The 16,769-nt window shown below is 50.9% G+C and overlaps 1 protein-coding gene across 12 annotated transcripts in view; it reads right to left on the reverse strand.

The window, feature by feature from the left end:
* EEF2K (eukaryotic elongation factor 2 kinase) overlaps positions 1–16,769 on the reverse strand; it is a 69,486-nt gene that overhangs the window by 23,581 nt on the left and 29,136 nt on the right. For all 12 annotated transcript variants that reach the window (XM_070064606.2, XM_070064605.2, XM_089321548.1 and 9 more), the window contains 4 exons: positions 7,347–7,447; positions 3,585–3,645; positions 704–741; positions 172–343 (listed from right to left, as the gene is read on the reverse strand). In XM_070064606.2, coding sequence (XP_069920707.2) covers positions 172–343; positions 704–741; positions 3,585–3,645; positions 7,347–7,447 — 372 coding nt within the window. The remainder of the gene's footprint in view (positions 1–171; positions 344–703; positions 742–3,584; positions 3,646–7,346; positions 7,448–16,769) is intronic.

Below are 16,769 nucleotides of genomic sequence, written 5' to 3' on the forward strand. Positions count from 1 at the left end.
ACTGGAGTTCAGAGCTCTGATCTGGGGAATGAACAAGTCTCCCAGATGGGGCACCTTGCCTGTTGTGCTCAGTCAATCGGTGAATGTCATTAACTGGAAGAAGGTGGCGACCAGCACCACTGCTCCTGCTGTTCCTGGTATGGGAAGCTGGTGGGCAGGGGAGCCACGCACCTGCTTGGGGGGCTTGTGCCGATTATACTCCTCCCCCCAGAGCTTGGCCTCCATCTGTAGACGCACATCCTCAAAATACACGTCCCTGTCCACGGACTCGATGTAGCGCTTGGCCACGTAGTTGGAAGCCCCTTTCCACTGCTGGGCGTGCAGGAAGTTAGAGAGCTTCTTCCTGTGGGGAGAAGCAGCAGAGGGTCTGGCCGGAGGCAGGAAAGAGATGGCAAGAGGCGGGAGGGGCTTCCTTGCTCCACTGTAGCCTTCAAAGAGCTGGGAAGAGGGCCAGAGGTCATTGTTGAAGGTCATTCTGTCCCACTTCCCTTGACCTCCAAACAGCACAGCAGAGGTTACTGAGATACCCTCCTCTTTCTGAGCCCCATTATGTGACCCAAGGGAACCCAATTGGAGAATGAACTTGAACTACCAGAAGGCCAAGGTCACTGTTTCCAACCATTGACCCAAAATGTCCCAGTGCCCCTGCTCTTAGGAGGCTGGGGCAGTCTGAGCAGAGACCAAGTGCAGGGCAGTCACTTACGTCCTGAAGCATTCCCTCATTGCTCCTCGGCCGAAGGGCTGAAAGACAGTGCACAGAGTTATCAGTCCCATGCCCCGCCCATGAGTGACCTTGAGTGGGATGGGGGGTGTTCCCCTTGGACACCATCCACCAAATGGGTGCCCTGGACCTCACGTCAAACCCCTGGGCTGTCTTTCCCTTCTGTGACCCACACCAAAGCTGGATAGGCCCTATAGCCTAAAGCTCTGGGATGGCAAGGGACCACCCCACTCTCCCACCCTAGCTGAGGGGAAGATCCCACAGTAGGCAGGGACCACGCATGTCAGAGGATGCAGCCCTGTCTGTAACAGAGAACAAGTGGAAACAACCTAAATGTCCACGGACAATGTATCAATCAACCCAGTCTACTCATTCAGTGACAGCCTACACAGCAGTGAGAGCAAACGCCAAGGGTGGGCCAGAGAGGCCAGACTTCAGTCTAGAGGGTATGATGCCCACCTCCCATACTGGAACACCCGGGTGTGACACACGGCTCCAGCTTTCAGCTAGTGTTGCTAGTGCACATCGTGGGGGGCAGTGGTGATGGCCCAAGTGACTGCGTTGTCACCACCCGTGTGGGACACACAGATTGAATTCCCAGCTCCTGGCTTTGGCCCAGCCCTGGCTGTTGTAGGCATTTGGGGAGTGCACCTGCGGTTGGGAGGTCCTCCTACCCCACAAATAAATTTTTTTTTTTTTTTTGACAGGCAGAGTGGACAGTGAGAGAGAGAGACAGAGAGAAAGGTCTTCCTTTTGCCGTTGGTTCACCCTCCAATGGCCGCCGCGGCCACGCACGCTGCAGCCAGCGCACCGCGCTGATCCGATGGCAGGAGCCAGGAGCCAGGTGCTTTTCCTGGTCTCCCATGGGGTGCAGGGCCCAAGCACCTGGGCCATCCTCCACTGCACTCCCAAGCCACAGCAGAGGGCTGGCCTGGAAGAGGGGCAACCGGGACAGAATCCGGCGCCCCGACCGGGACTAGAACCCGGTGTGCCGGCGCCGCTAGGCGGAGGATTAGCCTAGTGAGCCGCGGCGCCGGCCCCCACAAATAAATTTTTAAAACCACACATGTTGTAGGGCTCCTTTAAATGAATACAGAAGCAGGCGAAGTTGATCCAGGGCACGGGACTCTCAGCGGTGCTGACCCTGGCGGGGCGGGGGTGGGGGGGGGAGTGGTGCCCGAGAGGGGCTCCTAGGGGCACTGTTTGTGTTGTGTTTCTCGAGCTGGATGCTGGTAACACCACATGATCACTGTGGAAGCTCAGCAAGCTGTAAGCTTTTCTGTGGGCCCATTCCACTAAAAACCTTTCACAAAACAATCCTTACCCTCGCCGTGCAGGAACTACTCATTTTTCAATGTTTTTCTGTTTTTTTTTTTTTCCCCAAAAAGCTCATTGCAACTCACTGAATTAACAACTCACTAACAGAGAGTAATCTGCAATGTTTATTTTTTTTTAAGATTTATTTATTTATTTGAAAGTCAGAGTTACACAGAGAGAGGGAGGCAGAGAAAGAAAGAGAGAGAGGTCTTCCATCCACTGGTTCACTCCCCAATTGACCTCAATGGCCAGTGCTGTGTCAATCCGAAGCCAGGAGCCAGGAGCTTCTTCTGGGTTTCCCACACAGGTGCAGGGGCCCAAGGACTTGGGCCATCTTCTACATCTTTCCCAGGCCACAGCAGAGAGCTGGATGGGAAATGGAGCAGCCAGAACTAGAACTGGTGCCCATATGGGATGCTGGTGCTTCAGGCCAGGGCGTTAATCTGCTGCACCACCCTCTGCAATGTTTAAAAGCTGATCTATATACTCATGATTTTCCACAAGACTGCTGAGAACAGTCTTGTCTAGACAGGCAAATCTACAGAAATAGAAAGTGACACAGTGGGCAGGCATTTGGTAGAGTAGTTACCATGTTGCTTGGGACGCCTGCATCCCATATCAGAATGCAGGTTCAAGTCTCAACTGATCCGTTTCTGACCCAACTCTCTGCTAATACACTTGGGAGGCATCTGATGATAGCCCAAGTACTTGGGTCCCTGCCACCCACATGGGGGATTCAGATGGAGATTCTGCCTCCTGGCTCTGGCCTGGCCTAGTCCTAGCTATCGTGGACTTCTGGGGAGTGAACCAGTGGACAGAGATCTCTCTGTGTGTTTCTCTCTGCGTCTTTCAAATACAATTAAAATAAATAATAGAGGCAAGCATCATGGCACCACAAGTTAAGCCTCCACCTGTGATGGCGGCATCCCATATGGACATCGGTTCGAGATCTGGCTGCTACACTTCTGATCCAGCTCCCTGTTAATGCACCTAGAAAAGCAGTTGGGATGGCCCAAGTGCTTGGGTCTCTGCACCCATGTGTGCAGCTCGGAAGAAGCTCCTGGCTTCTCGTTTCAGCCTGATCCAGCCCTGGCCATTGAGGCCATCTGGGGACTGAACCAGCATATGGAAGATCTTTCTCTCTCTCTCTGTAACTCTACCTTTCAAATAAATAAATAAATTCTTTAAAATAAATCAATAACATATTTTAGAAATAAAGAAAATAACACAGGTAGTGACCATGGGCTGGGGAGATGATGGACTGCGGGAGTGACTCCTGGGCACAGGATTCACCCGGGGAGGGTCAAAATGTTCTGTGAACTGCTTGTGGTGATGGCCGAAAAACTCCGTGAATAGATTACAATCCACTGAACTACACACTTTCAATGGATGACCTGCATGGTATGTGAATTACAGCTCAATAAAGTTGTTAGAAAAATACAACAAATAAACAACATGAGTTCCCAAAGTTAAAATAATAAAGTGGAGGGGAGAGTCCAGGGACTGAAGTCAGGCCTGTCGCCCTGAGGCCCAGGGCCCTGCTCACCTGAGAGGCCATCTTGATCAGAACTTCATCTTGGAGCCACTCCCCAGTGACAGCGTTGTACCTGCAGAGATGAGAGTAACACGACCTAGTCCTTCTGGGCTCCCTACCCTGCCTGACCTCTCGGACTGGGTTACAGACACCTCCCCTCCCCCTCCAGTTCCTCTCTCTCAGTGCCTCCCCGGCACTCACAGCTCTGCCATCTGTGGGCTTGCTCCTCGTCTGGCTCCCCCCAGGCCTGAAACTCCATGACAGCAGCCCCAGGTCTGTCTCATTCATCACCAGGCCTGGCACATGCGGATGCTTAATGCACACACGTGGGTAAATGACTGAACGCCCCACATCCTAGTTCTAACTGGTCTACCTCCACAAATGGTGCGACCCCGGGAGGGAGGTGGCAGTACCCTCAAAATCTCACCAGACACCTGTGCAAGGTCCAGCCCGGGTACTGGACTCATCTCCCAAGAAGTAACAACTATCCCAGGGCAGGCCAGGGTTGGGGGGGGGTCTTCTCCCTGAGTCAGCCAGGAAAGGAGCCGCCGCGTGCATGCTCACAGCAGACAGGGATGGGAAGGTTCTGGAACAGTCCCATCTCTCTGCTCCCCTAGAACAAATCTGCCCCCTGGGCCTGCCTGGACCTCAAACAGGTTTGCCGGGTGCAAAAGCTCTTCAGCCCAGGGAATCCCCAGCGCCTAGAACCTTCCCTGGAGCTGAGTTGTTCTTAGCTCTCCTCTCCTGGCCCACCTCTCAGCTGGGACAAATTCCAGAACATTCTCAGCCCCAGGTGTTGTTGGAGATGAGGAAAATCAGGCAGGTCGGGGCCGGCGCTGTGGCGCAGCGGGTTAACGCCCTGGCCTGAAGCGCTAGCATCCCACATGGGTGCCGGTTTGAATCCCGGCTGCTCCACTTCCGATCTAGCTCCCTGCTATGGCCTGGGAAAGCAGTGGAGGATGGCCCAAGTCCTTGGGTCCCTGCACCCATGTGGGAGACCTGGAGGAAGCTCCTGGCTCCTGGCTTCGGATCGGTGCAGCTCTGGCCATTGCGGCCATCTGGGGAGTGAACCAGTGGATGGAAGACCTCTCTCTCTTTCTCTGCCTCTCTTCTCTCTGTGGAGCTCTGACTTTCAAATGAATAAATAAATCTTAAAACAACAACAACAAAAAAAACAGGCAGGTGACCTCCCCTGGAACAGAGGGAGGAAGCTCTTTGGAGCTGTGTGTATACCTGCCTACAACCAGCCAAGGGCAAGTTCTGTGCCCAGCAAAAAAGAACTATGATTGCTACTGTTACTAGACAGAGACTAAGGGAAGGAGGTGTGCAGAGCTCATGGAGTGCTCCCCCTGCATGCTAGGAGCTTAAACAGACCACTTCACTCAACCTCCCCAGCAGCCCCATGAGGTAGCGGCAATTCTTGTGCCCGTTTTCCAGATGGGGAAACTGAGGCCTCACTGAGGTGAAGTATCTTGCTCAAGAACCACATAGGTCAGTTTAAATAAGAACTGTGCTCTTAACCAGCCTGGGTCCCACACACAGGAAGAGGAAATCTCCCCATAAAGGGCCAGTAAGCTGCACGAGAGGTCTTTAAAAACTGGAGAAGGAAAAGAAAAGGAAGGCTCTAATTTAGAAATCTCAGGGGATCCCAGCCTCCTGCCACTGGCAGCCAGAGCAATTGGAGTCAGCCACTTTGGGTAGCAAATAAGCAGACTGGCCTGGTCTGAGCTCCCAGCTGAGCCTGGGGACACACAGAGCCAGTCTGACATATGGATCCTGTTTTCCCAGACTGGCGGTCCCTGGGGCCTACTTGTGTGGCCGAGTGTCGTCCCTAGAAGCCATGTGTCACCAGCTAGCTGCCACTGTGCTCTTGAGCAGTGTGGAAAGGAACAGAGCCCACACCCTGCCCTCCTGGGACCCCCACAACGCTGACCTTGGCTGCGGGGAACAGACCACTGACCCTGACAGTAGGTGGGCCACCAGGAGCAGGATTGGGACTCTAAAGCCATTTTCTTGAGAGATGGGAGTAGGAACACACTGCAGAAACACACTGCGAGGGGTGGGGGGTTGGGGGCAAGTGTTTGCCACATAGTTAGGATGCTTAAGGGGGTGGCACTGTGGCCCAGTGGGTTCGTCTACGCCTGCGATGGGAACATCCCATAAGGGTACTGGCTCAAGTCCTGGCTGCTCCATTTCCAATCCAGCTCCCTGCTAATGCACCTGAGAAAGCAGCAGATGGCTCGAGTGCTCGGGCCCCTGCCACCCACATAGCAGACTTGGATGAAGTTCCAGGCTCCTGTCTTTGGCCTGGTCCAATTGGGGCCATTGCAGCCATTTAGGGAGTGAACCTGAGGATGGATGATCTCTCTTCTACCTCTCCCTCCCTCTTTCTGTCACTCTGTCTTTCAAATAAATAAATCTTTTTTCTTTTGTTTTTTAAAGATGCTGCTTAAGACACATTCCACATGAGGGTGTCTAGGTTTAAGTCCTGACTCTGCTTCTGATCCCAGCTTCCTGCTAATGTGCACCCTGGGAGGCAGCAGGTGACGGCTCAAGTAGCTGGGTCCCTACCACCCTCATAGGAGACCCGACTGCGGTTCAGACTCCCGGCTTCTTCCTGGCCTAGCCCCAGCTGTGGGCATTTGGGGAGTGAACCAGCAGATAGAAGAGTTCTGCCTGTCTCTGTCTATTAAATAATAATTTAAAGAAAGAAGGAAACGGGCTGGCGCCGCGGCTCACTAGGCTAATCCTCCGCCTAGCGGCGCCGGCACACCGGGTTCTAATCCCGGTTGGGGCGCCGGATTCTGTCCCGGTTGCCCCTCTTCCAGGCCAGCTCTCTGCTGTGTCCCGGGAGTGCAGTGGAGGATGGCCCAGGTGCTTGGGCCCTGCACCCCATGGGAGAGCAGGAAAAGCACCTGGCTCCTGGCTCCTGCCATCGGATCAGTGCGGTGCGCCGGCCGCGGCGGCCATTGGAGGGTGAACCAACGGCAAAGGAAGACCTTTCTCTCTGTCTGTCTCTCTCTCACTGTCCACTCTGCCTGTTCAAAAAAAAAAAAAAAAAAAAAAAGAAACAAAGACAGACAGACAGAGAGATGGAGTCCTCCATCCCCTACAGCTCAGAGGGCCACTGAGTTGCATGCAAAAGTGATGGCATTTCCTGCGCCATAACATTGAAAAGCAGCGGCACAACCTCCCTGCTCTGTCCCTCTCTTGGGAAGCAGTGGTGGGGCTTTGTATTGAGACATTGGAGCCCCAGATGGAAGCAGCCACCTGAGCGGGGTACACCCTTCCTGCACAAAGTACCCAGGGCGTCTGCTCCTGTACCACAACTCATCCTGTCTCACCCGCTGTGTGCCTCGGGGGCTCCCGGAAGGGTTGACTGAGATGATACTTACTGGCTTCAGCATGCACACTCAAGCAGTGGCTGCTGGGCTTACAGACATCCCAATCCCCTATCCCCGAATGCTTGGGACTACAAGTGTTCCAGATTTTAGACTGATCTGGATTACAGAATATGTGCGTAGACTTCCCTGGCTGAACACATCTAATTCAAAAATCTGAATTCTGAAATGCTCCACTATCTGAAACGTTTTAAGTGGCATATGTGCAATCTAACAGTTCTGGATTCTGGAACATTTCTGATTTGGGGCTTAGAGATGCTCACACTGTACCCCTCCCTTGTCCTTGACCCCCAAGGGAACTTAGTCCTCACGACTGCCCAGAAGCAGGACCCACACCTCCAGAGCCCCCCGAAGCCCCAGCTGAGCTGCTGACCTGTGCCGCGTGGCACATTCTGTGGCAATGTCCTCCAGGTGGAACTCAGCCCAGGGGTCCGGCATGTGCTTGGCCTTCTCGATCGCGTGCTTCCAGGCTTCCTGCAGAAAGCAAAGGGAAATGTGAGGCCCAGACCGGGGCCTTGGGAACAGCGCAGCCCAGCCTGTTCCCGCCCTGCTGCTTCCCCTGGGGAGGCAGAGACTCCATGGACTCCATAATCCACAGCTCCCCAGGGACCCTCTTTGCTCTCAGGGGACACAGCCTTCCTGTGGGTAGAAGTGACCTAGCTTAACTACACCTCACTTTGTAATCAAAGTGAGAATGAAAACCAGACACCACTCTCCCTGCCCCTCCACCCCACCCTTAGATCCCAAACATCTTCATGAGTGTGGACGTTTTATCAAGTGTCGCCCAGGATGTGGGAAATCAGGTATCCTCAGTGCGTACGAACCTTCTCTAAAAGGCGACCGGGCAACACGCTGAAATGAGAAAAGGGGTGGGTACTGTGATGCCACAGGTTAAGCCACCACTTGGGACACCCACCTCCCATGTCAGATTGCCTAGGGTTGACTCCCACCTTTCTCACCCACCCTACTTCCTGTAATGTGCCTGGGAGGCAGCAGATAAAGACCATTCCAGAGTCAGTGAGTCCAGAACTCCTTTCCAGGCCAGAGTCCTCCGCCACAGGGAAGAGGCTGGATGGGGGACTGGACACTGTCTGGGTGTAGCAGGCCCACAGCAGCAGCTCTGAGATAGGAGGGAGCTCATGGGACGGCAAACCCAGACCTCCCCAGTCTCCCACTGGCCTCCCTCAGCCACCCCAGCCAGTGTCAATGGGAGTCCAGCTCGCCTGGACCCTTCACTGGGATCCTGCACAAGATCAGGCAGGATCTGCACAGGCAGAGGAGCTGGGCCTTCAAGACAGACTCAAGGCCCAAGACTCCCTCACTGGGGCGATCTACTCTCTGCAAAATGCAAAGAAATGTTTCCTTCCAATTTGAAAGCTAGTATAGGCTCAGTGAAAGAACCTGGAACATAGAGAAGACAAAGCAAAGTCAAATCCACCACGTGCCGTCCATCCAGAGCAACTACTGCCAATGACCTGGACTAGTTCTTTTCCAGACTGGATTTGTATTACAGGATTAGAATCACATTTTTAGAAAGAGGAAGACTTCAAAAAGTTCATGGAGGGTGGGCCTTTGGCCGTGGTTAAGCTACCACTTGGGACTCCTACATCCCAACTCTGATTCCAGTTCCAGCTTCCTGCCTAAGCACACCCTGAGAGGCAGCAGGGGGATGGTTCAAGCACCTGGGCTCCTGATATCCAAGTGGGAGATCAGGATTGAGTTCCCGGTTCCCAGCTTTGGCCTGGCCCAGCCCCAGCTGTTGTGAGCACTTAGGGAGTGAAACAGTAGAAGAAAGACCCTTCTTTCTTTCTGCATCTCAAAAAATGAATAAATTATAAAATCAGGGGCTAGCACTGTGGTGTAGCAGGTACAGCCACTGCCTGCAGCGCAGGCATCCCATATGGACACTGGTACAAGTGCCGGCTGGCTATTCCTCTTCCAATCCAGGTCTCTGTTATGGCCTGAGAAAGCAGCAGAAAATGGCCCAAGTGCTTGGGCTCCTGCACACACGTGAGAAACCCGGAGAAAGCTCCTGGCTCCGGCTTCAGATCAGCCTAGCTCCAGCCTTTGTGGCCATTTGGGGAGTGAACCAGCAGATGGAAGACCTCTCTCTATCACCCTCTCTCTCTCTCTCTGTAATTCTACCTATCAAATAAATAAATCTTTTTTAAAAATTAAAATAAGTATTTTAAAAACTTCATGAAGGGGCCAGTGCGGTGGCATGGTGAGGAATCTACTGCCTGCAGTGCCGGCATCCCACATGGGTGCCGGTTTGAGTCCCAGCTGCTCCACTTCCCATCCAGCTCTCTGCTATGGCCTGGGAAAGCAGTAAGAGATGCCCGAAGTGCTTGGGCCTTGTACCTGCATGGGAAGATCTGGAGGAAGCGCCTGGCTCCTGGCTTCTGGCTTCCGATCAGCGCAGCTCCAGCGCAGCAGCCAACTAGCAAGTGAACCAGCGGATGGAAAACCTCTCTCTCTGCCTCTCCTTCTCTCTATGTAACTCTGACTTTCAAATAAATTAATAAATCTTTAAAAAAAATCTGCATAGGAAGCAGAAGAGCCGAGACTCAAACCAGCACTCAGATATGGGACACCAGCACCCCCAGCACAGGCTTAACCTGCTGTGTCACAATGCCTGCCCTCTCCAAACTGAGTACCTCTGTAACATCTACATCCTTTTAAGACAGGGGTCAGTGAAACTTCCTACTTTATTTAGTGATCATGATTTTTCCCCTTTGATCCCAAAAGTATGGTGTGCTTCATGTTAAAACTGCATGCCCTACAGAATTCTGAATTAGGAAGTGGGAGTCTACCCTAACTGCCTTCCTCCACTGCAGCTGATAGCTGACGTATTTTTCGAGTGTCTGCTCTTTGTTAACAGGCATTTATATATTTTTTTCTCTTACTTTAATGCAGGGAGACAGAGAAATAAAAACATGAGCGTGCGGCTTCCCACCTGCTGGTTCACGCCCTACTTGCACCTGGGAAGGCAACTGATGATGGCCCAGGTACTTAGGCCCCTGCCACTCACATGGGAGACCCAGATGTAGTTCCTGGCTCCTGGCTTCAGTCTGATCCAGCCACGGCAACTGCAACCATTTGGGAAATTAAACAGTAGATCAAAGATTCCCCCCCCCCCCCGCCCCGTCTCTTCCTCCTTCTCTGTTGCTCTGCCTTTCAAATAAATTAATTAAATATATTTAAAAGCACTCAATCACTTAAGCCATTACCTGTTGCCTCTCAGAGTCTGTATGGGCAGGAAGCTGGAGTCAGAAGCCAGAGCTGGGAAGCAAACCCAGACACTCCCATGTGGGACGTGGGAATCTTCACCACGAGGCTAAATACCGGCTCCACAAACGCATATTTATAAGCAATGAGACTATGCCACAAATTCAGCTGGCTTCATTTCCTTCCCAGGAATTTTATATATATATAGTATAAATGTACCCTAAAGTATTTGTCCAACCTCCTGCTGATGTATATTGGATCGTCTCCAACATTTCTGGATACAAACTGTGCCAAAGAAACATCCTCATGTCTGTATCATTGCACATTCTTGCAAGATCTCAGTGGGACCTTTTTTGGGAAAATGTAATTGCATTTTAAACTCTAGAAGTTGTCAAAAGAAATTCTCCTAAGCTACAAGAGACAGCAAATAAATCACTTAAATTCTGTAACAACACTACATCAAGTCATTGTGAAATCTGCAAGTTAGTTGCAACCTGCTTTAACAGTTGTTTGTAATGATCCACCTTTTGAGCTTATCAGTACTGACAAGTTAGTGTTAGACCCTGAGCTTGTCGCTGACTTTTCCCTGTTGTAAATAATCCCACAGCAGATACACTGACAGCCCAAACACTTCCTGAAGTTCCAGCCTTGGACTTTAGTGCCAGTTCCCCTTATCCCCAAGCGGCTGTGAATGACAGGGACAGTGTTGGCACCTGCTTGTCAGGAGGCCTGCAGAGAAAGGAGTCACAGGCAGCTCCTCTAAGCATGCCTACACAGGTGTTCGGTTCCCTGTCTGGGGATACCTGGCTCTCTTGACTGCACGTCCCCACCACTCCCTGAGCCACCAGGATTGTCAACAGAAATCAGCTCTTGGCCAGGCGCCCCTGCACCAGCCCAGGAAAGAGTCAAGGAAGAAAGCACTGGGATTTCAGAATTACAGGGTGTGTATTTCACAGGGTTAAGATTACATTGTTTCCAAAGTCAGAAAAGACTAATGCCAGGTCTTAGTGGTAACAACTGGGTTTAACACAATTGACTTTATTTCTTAATTAACTAATTATTTATTTGAGAGACAGATAAGACAGAGAGCTCCCCTCCTCTGGTTCACTCCCCAAGTGCCCACAATGACCAGAGCTGGGTTGAAGCTAGAAGCCAGACACTGAATCCAGGTCTCCCGTGTGGATGGCAGGCTGGAAGCTGGAATCAGGACACAAATGAGGATGACAAAGGTTTTGGCTTCTGAGTGTCAACTTTTTCTGTGATCCCTGTACCTGCAACAGTGGCTGCCTGAGCTGAAAATTGCTGCTGTAAATATTTTATCATCAGGTCAGGAAAAGTGGGCTGATGGAAACCGGGAAGTGGATCCTCTTGGACCCTAGAGGAGTGCGGAGGAGGTACTAGCACTTTTTTTTTTTTTTTATTTGACAGAGTTAGACAGTGAGAGAGACAGAGAGAAAGGTCTTCCTTCCATTGGTTCACCCCCCAAATGGCCGCTACGGCTGGTGCACTGCACCGATCCAAAGCCAGGAGCCAGGTGCTTCCTCCTGGTCTCCCATTTGGGTGCAGGGCCCAAGCACTTGGGCCATCCTCCACTGCCTTCCCGGGCCACAGCAGAGAGCTGGACTGGAAGAGGAGCAACCGGGACTAGAACCCAGCGCCCATATGGGAGGCCGGTGCCGCAGGCATAGGATTAGCCAAGTGAGCCACGGCACTGGCCCCAGTACCAGTACCTTTGAGAGCCATCTGGCAGGGGCTGGGAACCTTGTCCTGCACTAACTGTGACCCAGCCATTCCCATCACCTACCCAGCTGTGGTTTGGCTATGGGTTGCTCCCCAGAGGTTCATATACTAGAGGGCTGCTTCCCAGTGTAGGCTGTGAAAGGTGTGGACTTTCAGAGGTAGGGCCCGGGGGGAAGAAATCAGATCATGGGGGCACCACCCTCATGAATGGGTCCCGACCAGCGTTCACTGGGATGCCGGTGACGCAGCAGGCAACCTGCTGAGCCATGACGCCAGCCTGGACACACGCTTTTCTGCACACACTGGCTTCCTTTCAGTATTTCCACCATGAGTTGACACAGAATGACACTCCTGCCAGAAGCCACACCGTGCTCTTGCACCTCCTGAATAGTAAGTGAATAAACTTTTCTTTATAAATCACCCAGCCTCTGATACATCATTATAGCAACAGGAAACAGGCTAACTGAGCCAGTGTGTGGTACAGTGGGGTAAGTGGCCCCTTGGGATGCCTGTATCCCCTATAGGAGTGCTAGACTGAGTCCCAGCTGCTCTGTTTCCAATCCAGCTCCCTGCTAATGTGCCCAGGAAAGAAGCAGAAGATGGCCCAAGTGCTTGCCTCCCTGCCACCCAAATGGGAGACCCAGATGGAGTTCTTGGTTCCTGTCTTCAGCTTGGCCCAGTCATTTGGGGAACCAGTAGATCAAAGCTCTCTTGCTCTCTGCCTTTTAAATAAATAAATCTTAAAAGAGAGAAAGGAAGAAAGGAAAAGAGGGATGGCGTAAGGTAAGGAGGGAAGGAAGGCTAATATACCTGGTATACCGAGGTAAGCTGACCCAGGTATACAGTACTTAAATGCTATCATGGTCAAGCGGTGCAAACCACCTGCCCATCCACAGGGGGATGGTTACACACGCATAGTCCACTTGGACGCAAGCACTAAAAAGAACAAAGTACTGAGCAGACAATTTCTAGGATTTACTATCTAGGGAGAAGAAAGCGAGTTGTACAATAAAATAGACTCAGACTGGTGTAGGAAACTCAAAGATCAATGTCATGTATCCTCAAAGGATGTGTGTGTCCCTGGATGGATCCGTCATTGTATACTTCAATACAAATGCATAAAAAAGAGGTCTGAAAAGTGCTTCACACCAAACCGACACAGTGGTTATCTCAGGGGACAGATGGGGCTAAGAGGTGGATCTGGGAGACGACAGCTTTATCTAAACCAGGGCTGAGGCACATCCAGCCCACAGGCTATATAAGGTCCACAAAATCATTTGTTCTGGCCCTGCCAAGGCAACTGTAAATGAGACTCAAAATTCAATACATTGGGGCTGGTGCTGTGGTGTATTGGGTAAAGCTACCGTCTGCAGTGCCGGCATCCCATATGGGCGCTGGTTCAAGACCCAGCTGCTCTGCTTCCAATCCAGCTCTCTGCTACGGCCTGGGAAAGCAGTGGAAGATGCCCAAGTGCCTGGGCCCCTGCACCAGCATGGGAGACCAGGAAGAAGCTCCTGGCGCTTGGCTTTGGATCAGTCCAGCTCTGGCCGTCGCAGCCATTTGGAGCATGAACCAGTGGATGGAAGACTCTCTCTCTGCTTCTGCCTCTCTGTAACTCTGACTTTCAAATAAATAAATAAATCTTTAAAAAAATTCAATACATCTATAGCAGGCTCATTTTTAAGTGGCTCATTTTGTATGGCCTGTGAATAAAGTTTTATACACACATACACACACACACACACACACACACACACACGGCCCTTGGCAGGAAAAAGATTCCCCACCCCTGAACTATGCATTCAGGTATTGCAGGTGCAAATTAGAGTTAAAAAAAAAAAAAATAGGGCTAACAATGTGGCGTAGCAAGTAAAGCTGCAGCCTGCAGTGCTGGCATCCCATATGGCGCTGGTTCGAATCCCGGCTACTCCACTTCCGATTCAGCTCTCTGCTTTGGCCTGGGAAAGCAGTGGAAGATGGCCCAAGTCCTTGGGCCCCTGCACCTGCATGGGAGACCTGAAAGAAGCTCCTGGCTGCTGGCTTCAGATCAGCGCAGCTGTGGTTGTTGTGGCCAACTGGGGAGTGAAACTGTGGATGCAAGACCTCTCTCTCTCTCTCTCTCTCTCTCTCTGCCTCTCCTTCTCTCTCTGTGTAACTCTAACTTTCAAATAAATAAATAAATCTTTAAAAAAATGGAAAAAGAAACTGAAAAAGTTTGTTTTAAAAACCAACAACAAAAATAATAATCCCTAGGTTAGATGATTCAGAAAGCCCTGCCAGCTCAAATACTCTTTAGGTCTAAAACTCAGTTGCTGCGTGGGGGAATTCATCTGACATAGAACACAGGCCAAGGGTGTTTCATAAAAAGAAAACACAACCCCAGCTAGAGAACAGAAAGGCTTCTTCAAAACTCAAGAGTACAAAACAAGAATAAATCAATACAAATACAGCAGTAATCCTCTTCATCGCCATGGGTTTCCTGGAACATGCCAGGGGCCCGGCCGGTCGGGCAGGCAGAGTGTCTGCGAGGGCTCTGGCTCACGGGAGCGAGCGCTGCGGCTGCTGTTTATCACATTTCTATTATCATTGGCACTAGTGCAGCAATCAAGGCCTCCAGGTCCCACGGGAGGAAGCACCCAGTGACTCACTCAGGCCTGGCTTTTGAAACATCAACTGTTACGGTCACCGAGTGGCGGTCATAAAACGTGTTTTTTTCCTCAGCATCACTCCAGTAAGAAATAATGGCTTTGAGTCAGCCTGACTCCCCCCTCCTGGAGGGCAGGAAAGGGCTGAAACTAAACTCAAGGACAAATGAGAGAAGCGGGAATGCGTGGAAAGCACAGCCATGCTCTGGGATGTGAAGACACCAACAGGGCTATGTGGCTGCCTCACAATGCCCGTGAACTTGGAGGTTCCGTATAATCATTGGTGGAATCCAGCACTGGGTTACCATGGCGTCAAAAAAAAAAAGGACTATAATTCCTTATTTACTATGATGACCTATTGTAAGCTGAAAAAAAAATTACTGAAGAGCATCTATAGCATGATGCAATAATTTTTTATTATTATTATTTTTTGACAGGCAGAGTGGACAGTGAGAGAGAGAGACAGAGAGAAAGGTCTTCCTTTGCCATTGGTTCACCCTCCAATGACCGCTGCGGCCAGCGCACCGCGCTGATCCAAAGGCAGGAGCCAGGTGCTCCTCCTGGTCTCCCATGGGGTTCAGGGCCCAAGCACTTGGGCCATCCTCCACTGCACTCCCTGGCCACAGCAGAGAGCTGGCCTGGAAGAGGGGCAACCGGGACAGAATCCGGCGCCCTGACCGGGACTAGAACCTGGTGTGCCAGCGCCGCAAGGCGGAGGATTAGCCTAGTGAGCCAAGGCGCCGGTTGTTGCATTAATTTTTAAAAACTTTATATTTATTGTGTCTGCATGTACACTTAAATATAGAAAAGTCTGAAATATACACTATGAGTAAGACATCAATAGCAATTATAGCTTCCTTTTCATTTTCTGCAAGAGATCGCTTCTATAATCAATAAATGACTGTGAAAGAATTCAAACTAAAAAAATCTGAAAGCAAGCTGTGTTGTAGAATAATCCGCACTCATGTGCCCATGGGACTCAGAGCCTGAGAAGAGCAGGAGGAAGGAAGGAGAGAGACAGTAACAAAGCAGTGACACTTCCGAGGGTAACAAGGCCCTGGCCTCCTGGAAGTCCTTGCCCAGGCCTCACACCATACGGTGACTTAAGAGGGTACTTGGGCAGGCACTGTGGGGCCCCAGCCTACACACGAGCTACCTACACTCAGACAGCAAGAGAGACGACCCGACTAAAGACCAGCAGCAGCCAGGAAATGGCCAAACAGCCATGCCTGCCAAATCCCAGATGCCAGCTCTTAAAAATCCCAAGGAGCTAAACACAGGGCTCCCATCCAACCCAGTAATTCCACCTCATTACCTGCCTGAGAAGTGAAAACACAGCAGCATTTTTCATGATAGCCAGACAGGTGAAACAAATCAACTGTCCATCATAAATGGGATTTTTAAAATGTGCTATATCTGGGGCAGGCATTTGGTATAGTGGTTAAAAGGCTACTTGGGAGGCTGGCATTGTGGTGCAGCAGGTTAAGCCGCCACCTGCAACACCAGCATCCCGTAAGAGTGCTAGTTCAAGTTCCAGAAGCTCCACTTGCAATTCAGCTCTCTGCTGATGAACCTGGTACAGCAACAGAAGATGGCCCAAGTGTCCGGGCTCCTGCCACCCACATGGGAGACCTGGATGGAATTCTGGGCTCCTGGATTTGGCTTGGCCCAGCCATTATGGCTATTTGGAGAGTGAATCAGTGGTTGGAAGATCTCTGTCTCTTTCTCTTTCTGTCTCTCCCTCTCTATATATAATCTTACTTCTAAATAAATAAAATAAATCTTAAAGGAAAAAAAGGCCACTTGAGATGCCTGTATCTCACATCAGAGTTCCTGTGCTGGAATCCCAGCTCTGCTTCCCATTCCAGCTTCCTGCTAATGTGCACTCTGGGAGACGGCAGATGATGGCCCAAGTACTTGGGTCCCTGCCACCCAAGTGGGAGACCCAGATTGAGTTCCAGGTTCCTAGCTTTGGCCTGGCCCAGACCCACCTACTACAGGCATTTGAGAAGTAAACAATTGGATGTAAGATTTCTCTGTCTCTCTGCTTTTCAAATAAATAAAAAATAATTTTTTTAAAATGTGATCTATCCATATAATGAACTACTATTCAGCAATAAAAAGGAATGAAGAACTGACACATGTTCCAATGTGGATAAACTCTGGAAACACGTTACATAAAA

Source organism: Oryctolagus cuniculus, chromosome 19, assembly GCF_051225735.1.
Source record: "Oryctolagus cuniculus isolate XC-2025 breed Fujian yellow rabbit chromosome 19, ASM5122573v1, whole genome shotgun sequence".
In the NCBI taxonomy this organism is placed as follows: Eukaryota; Metazoa; Chordata; class Mammalia; order Lagomorpha; family Leporidae; genus Oryctolagus; species Oryctolagus cuniculus.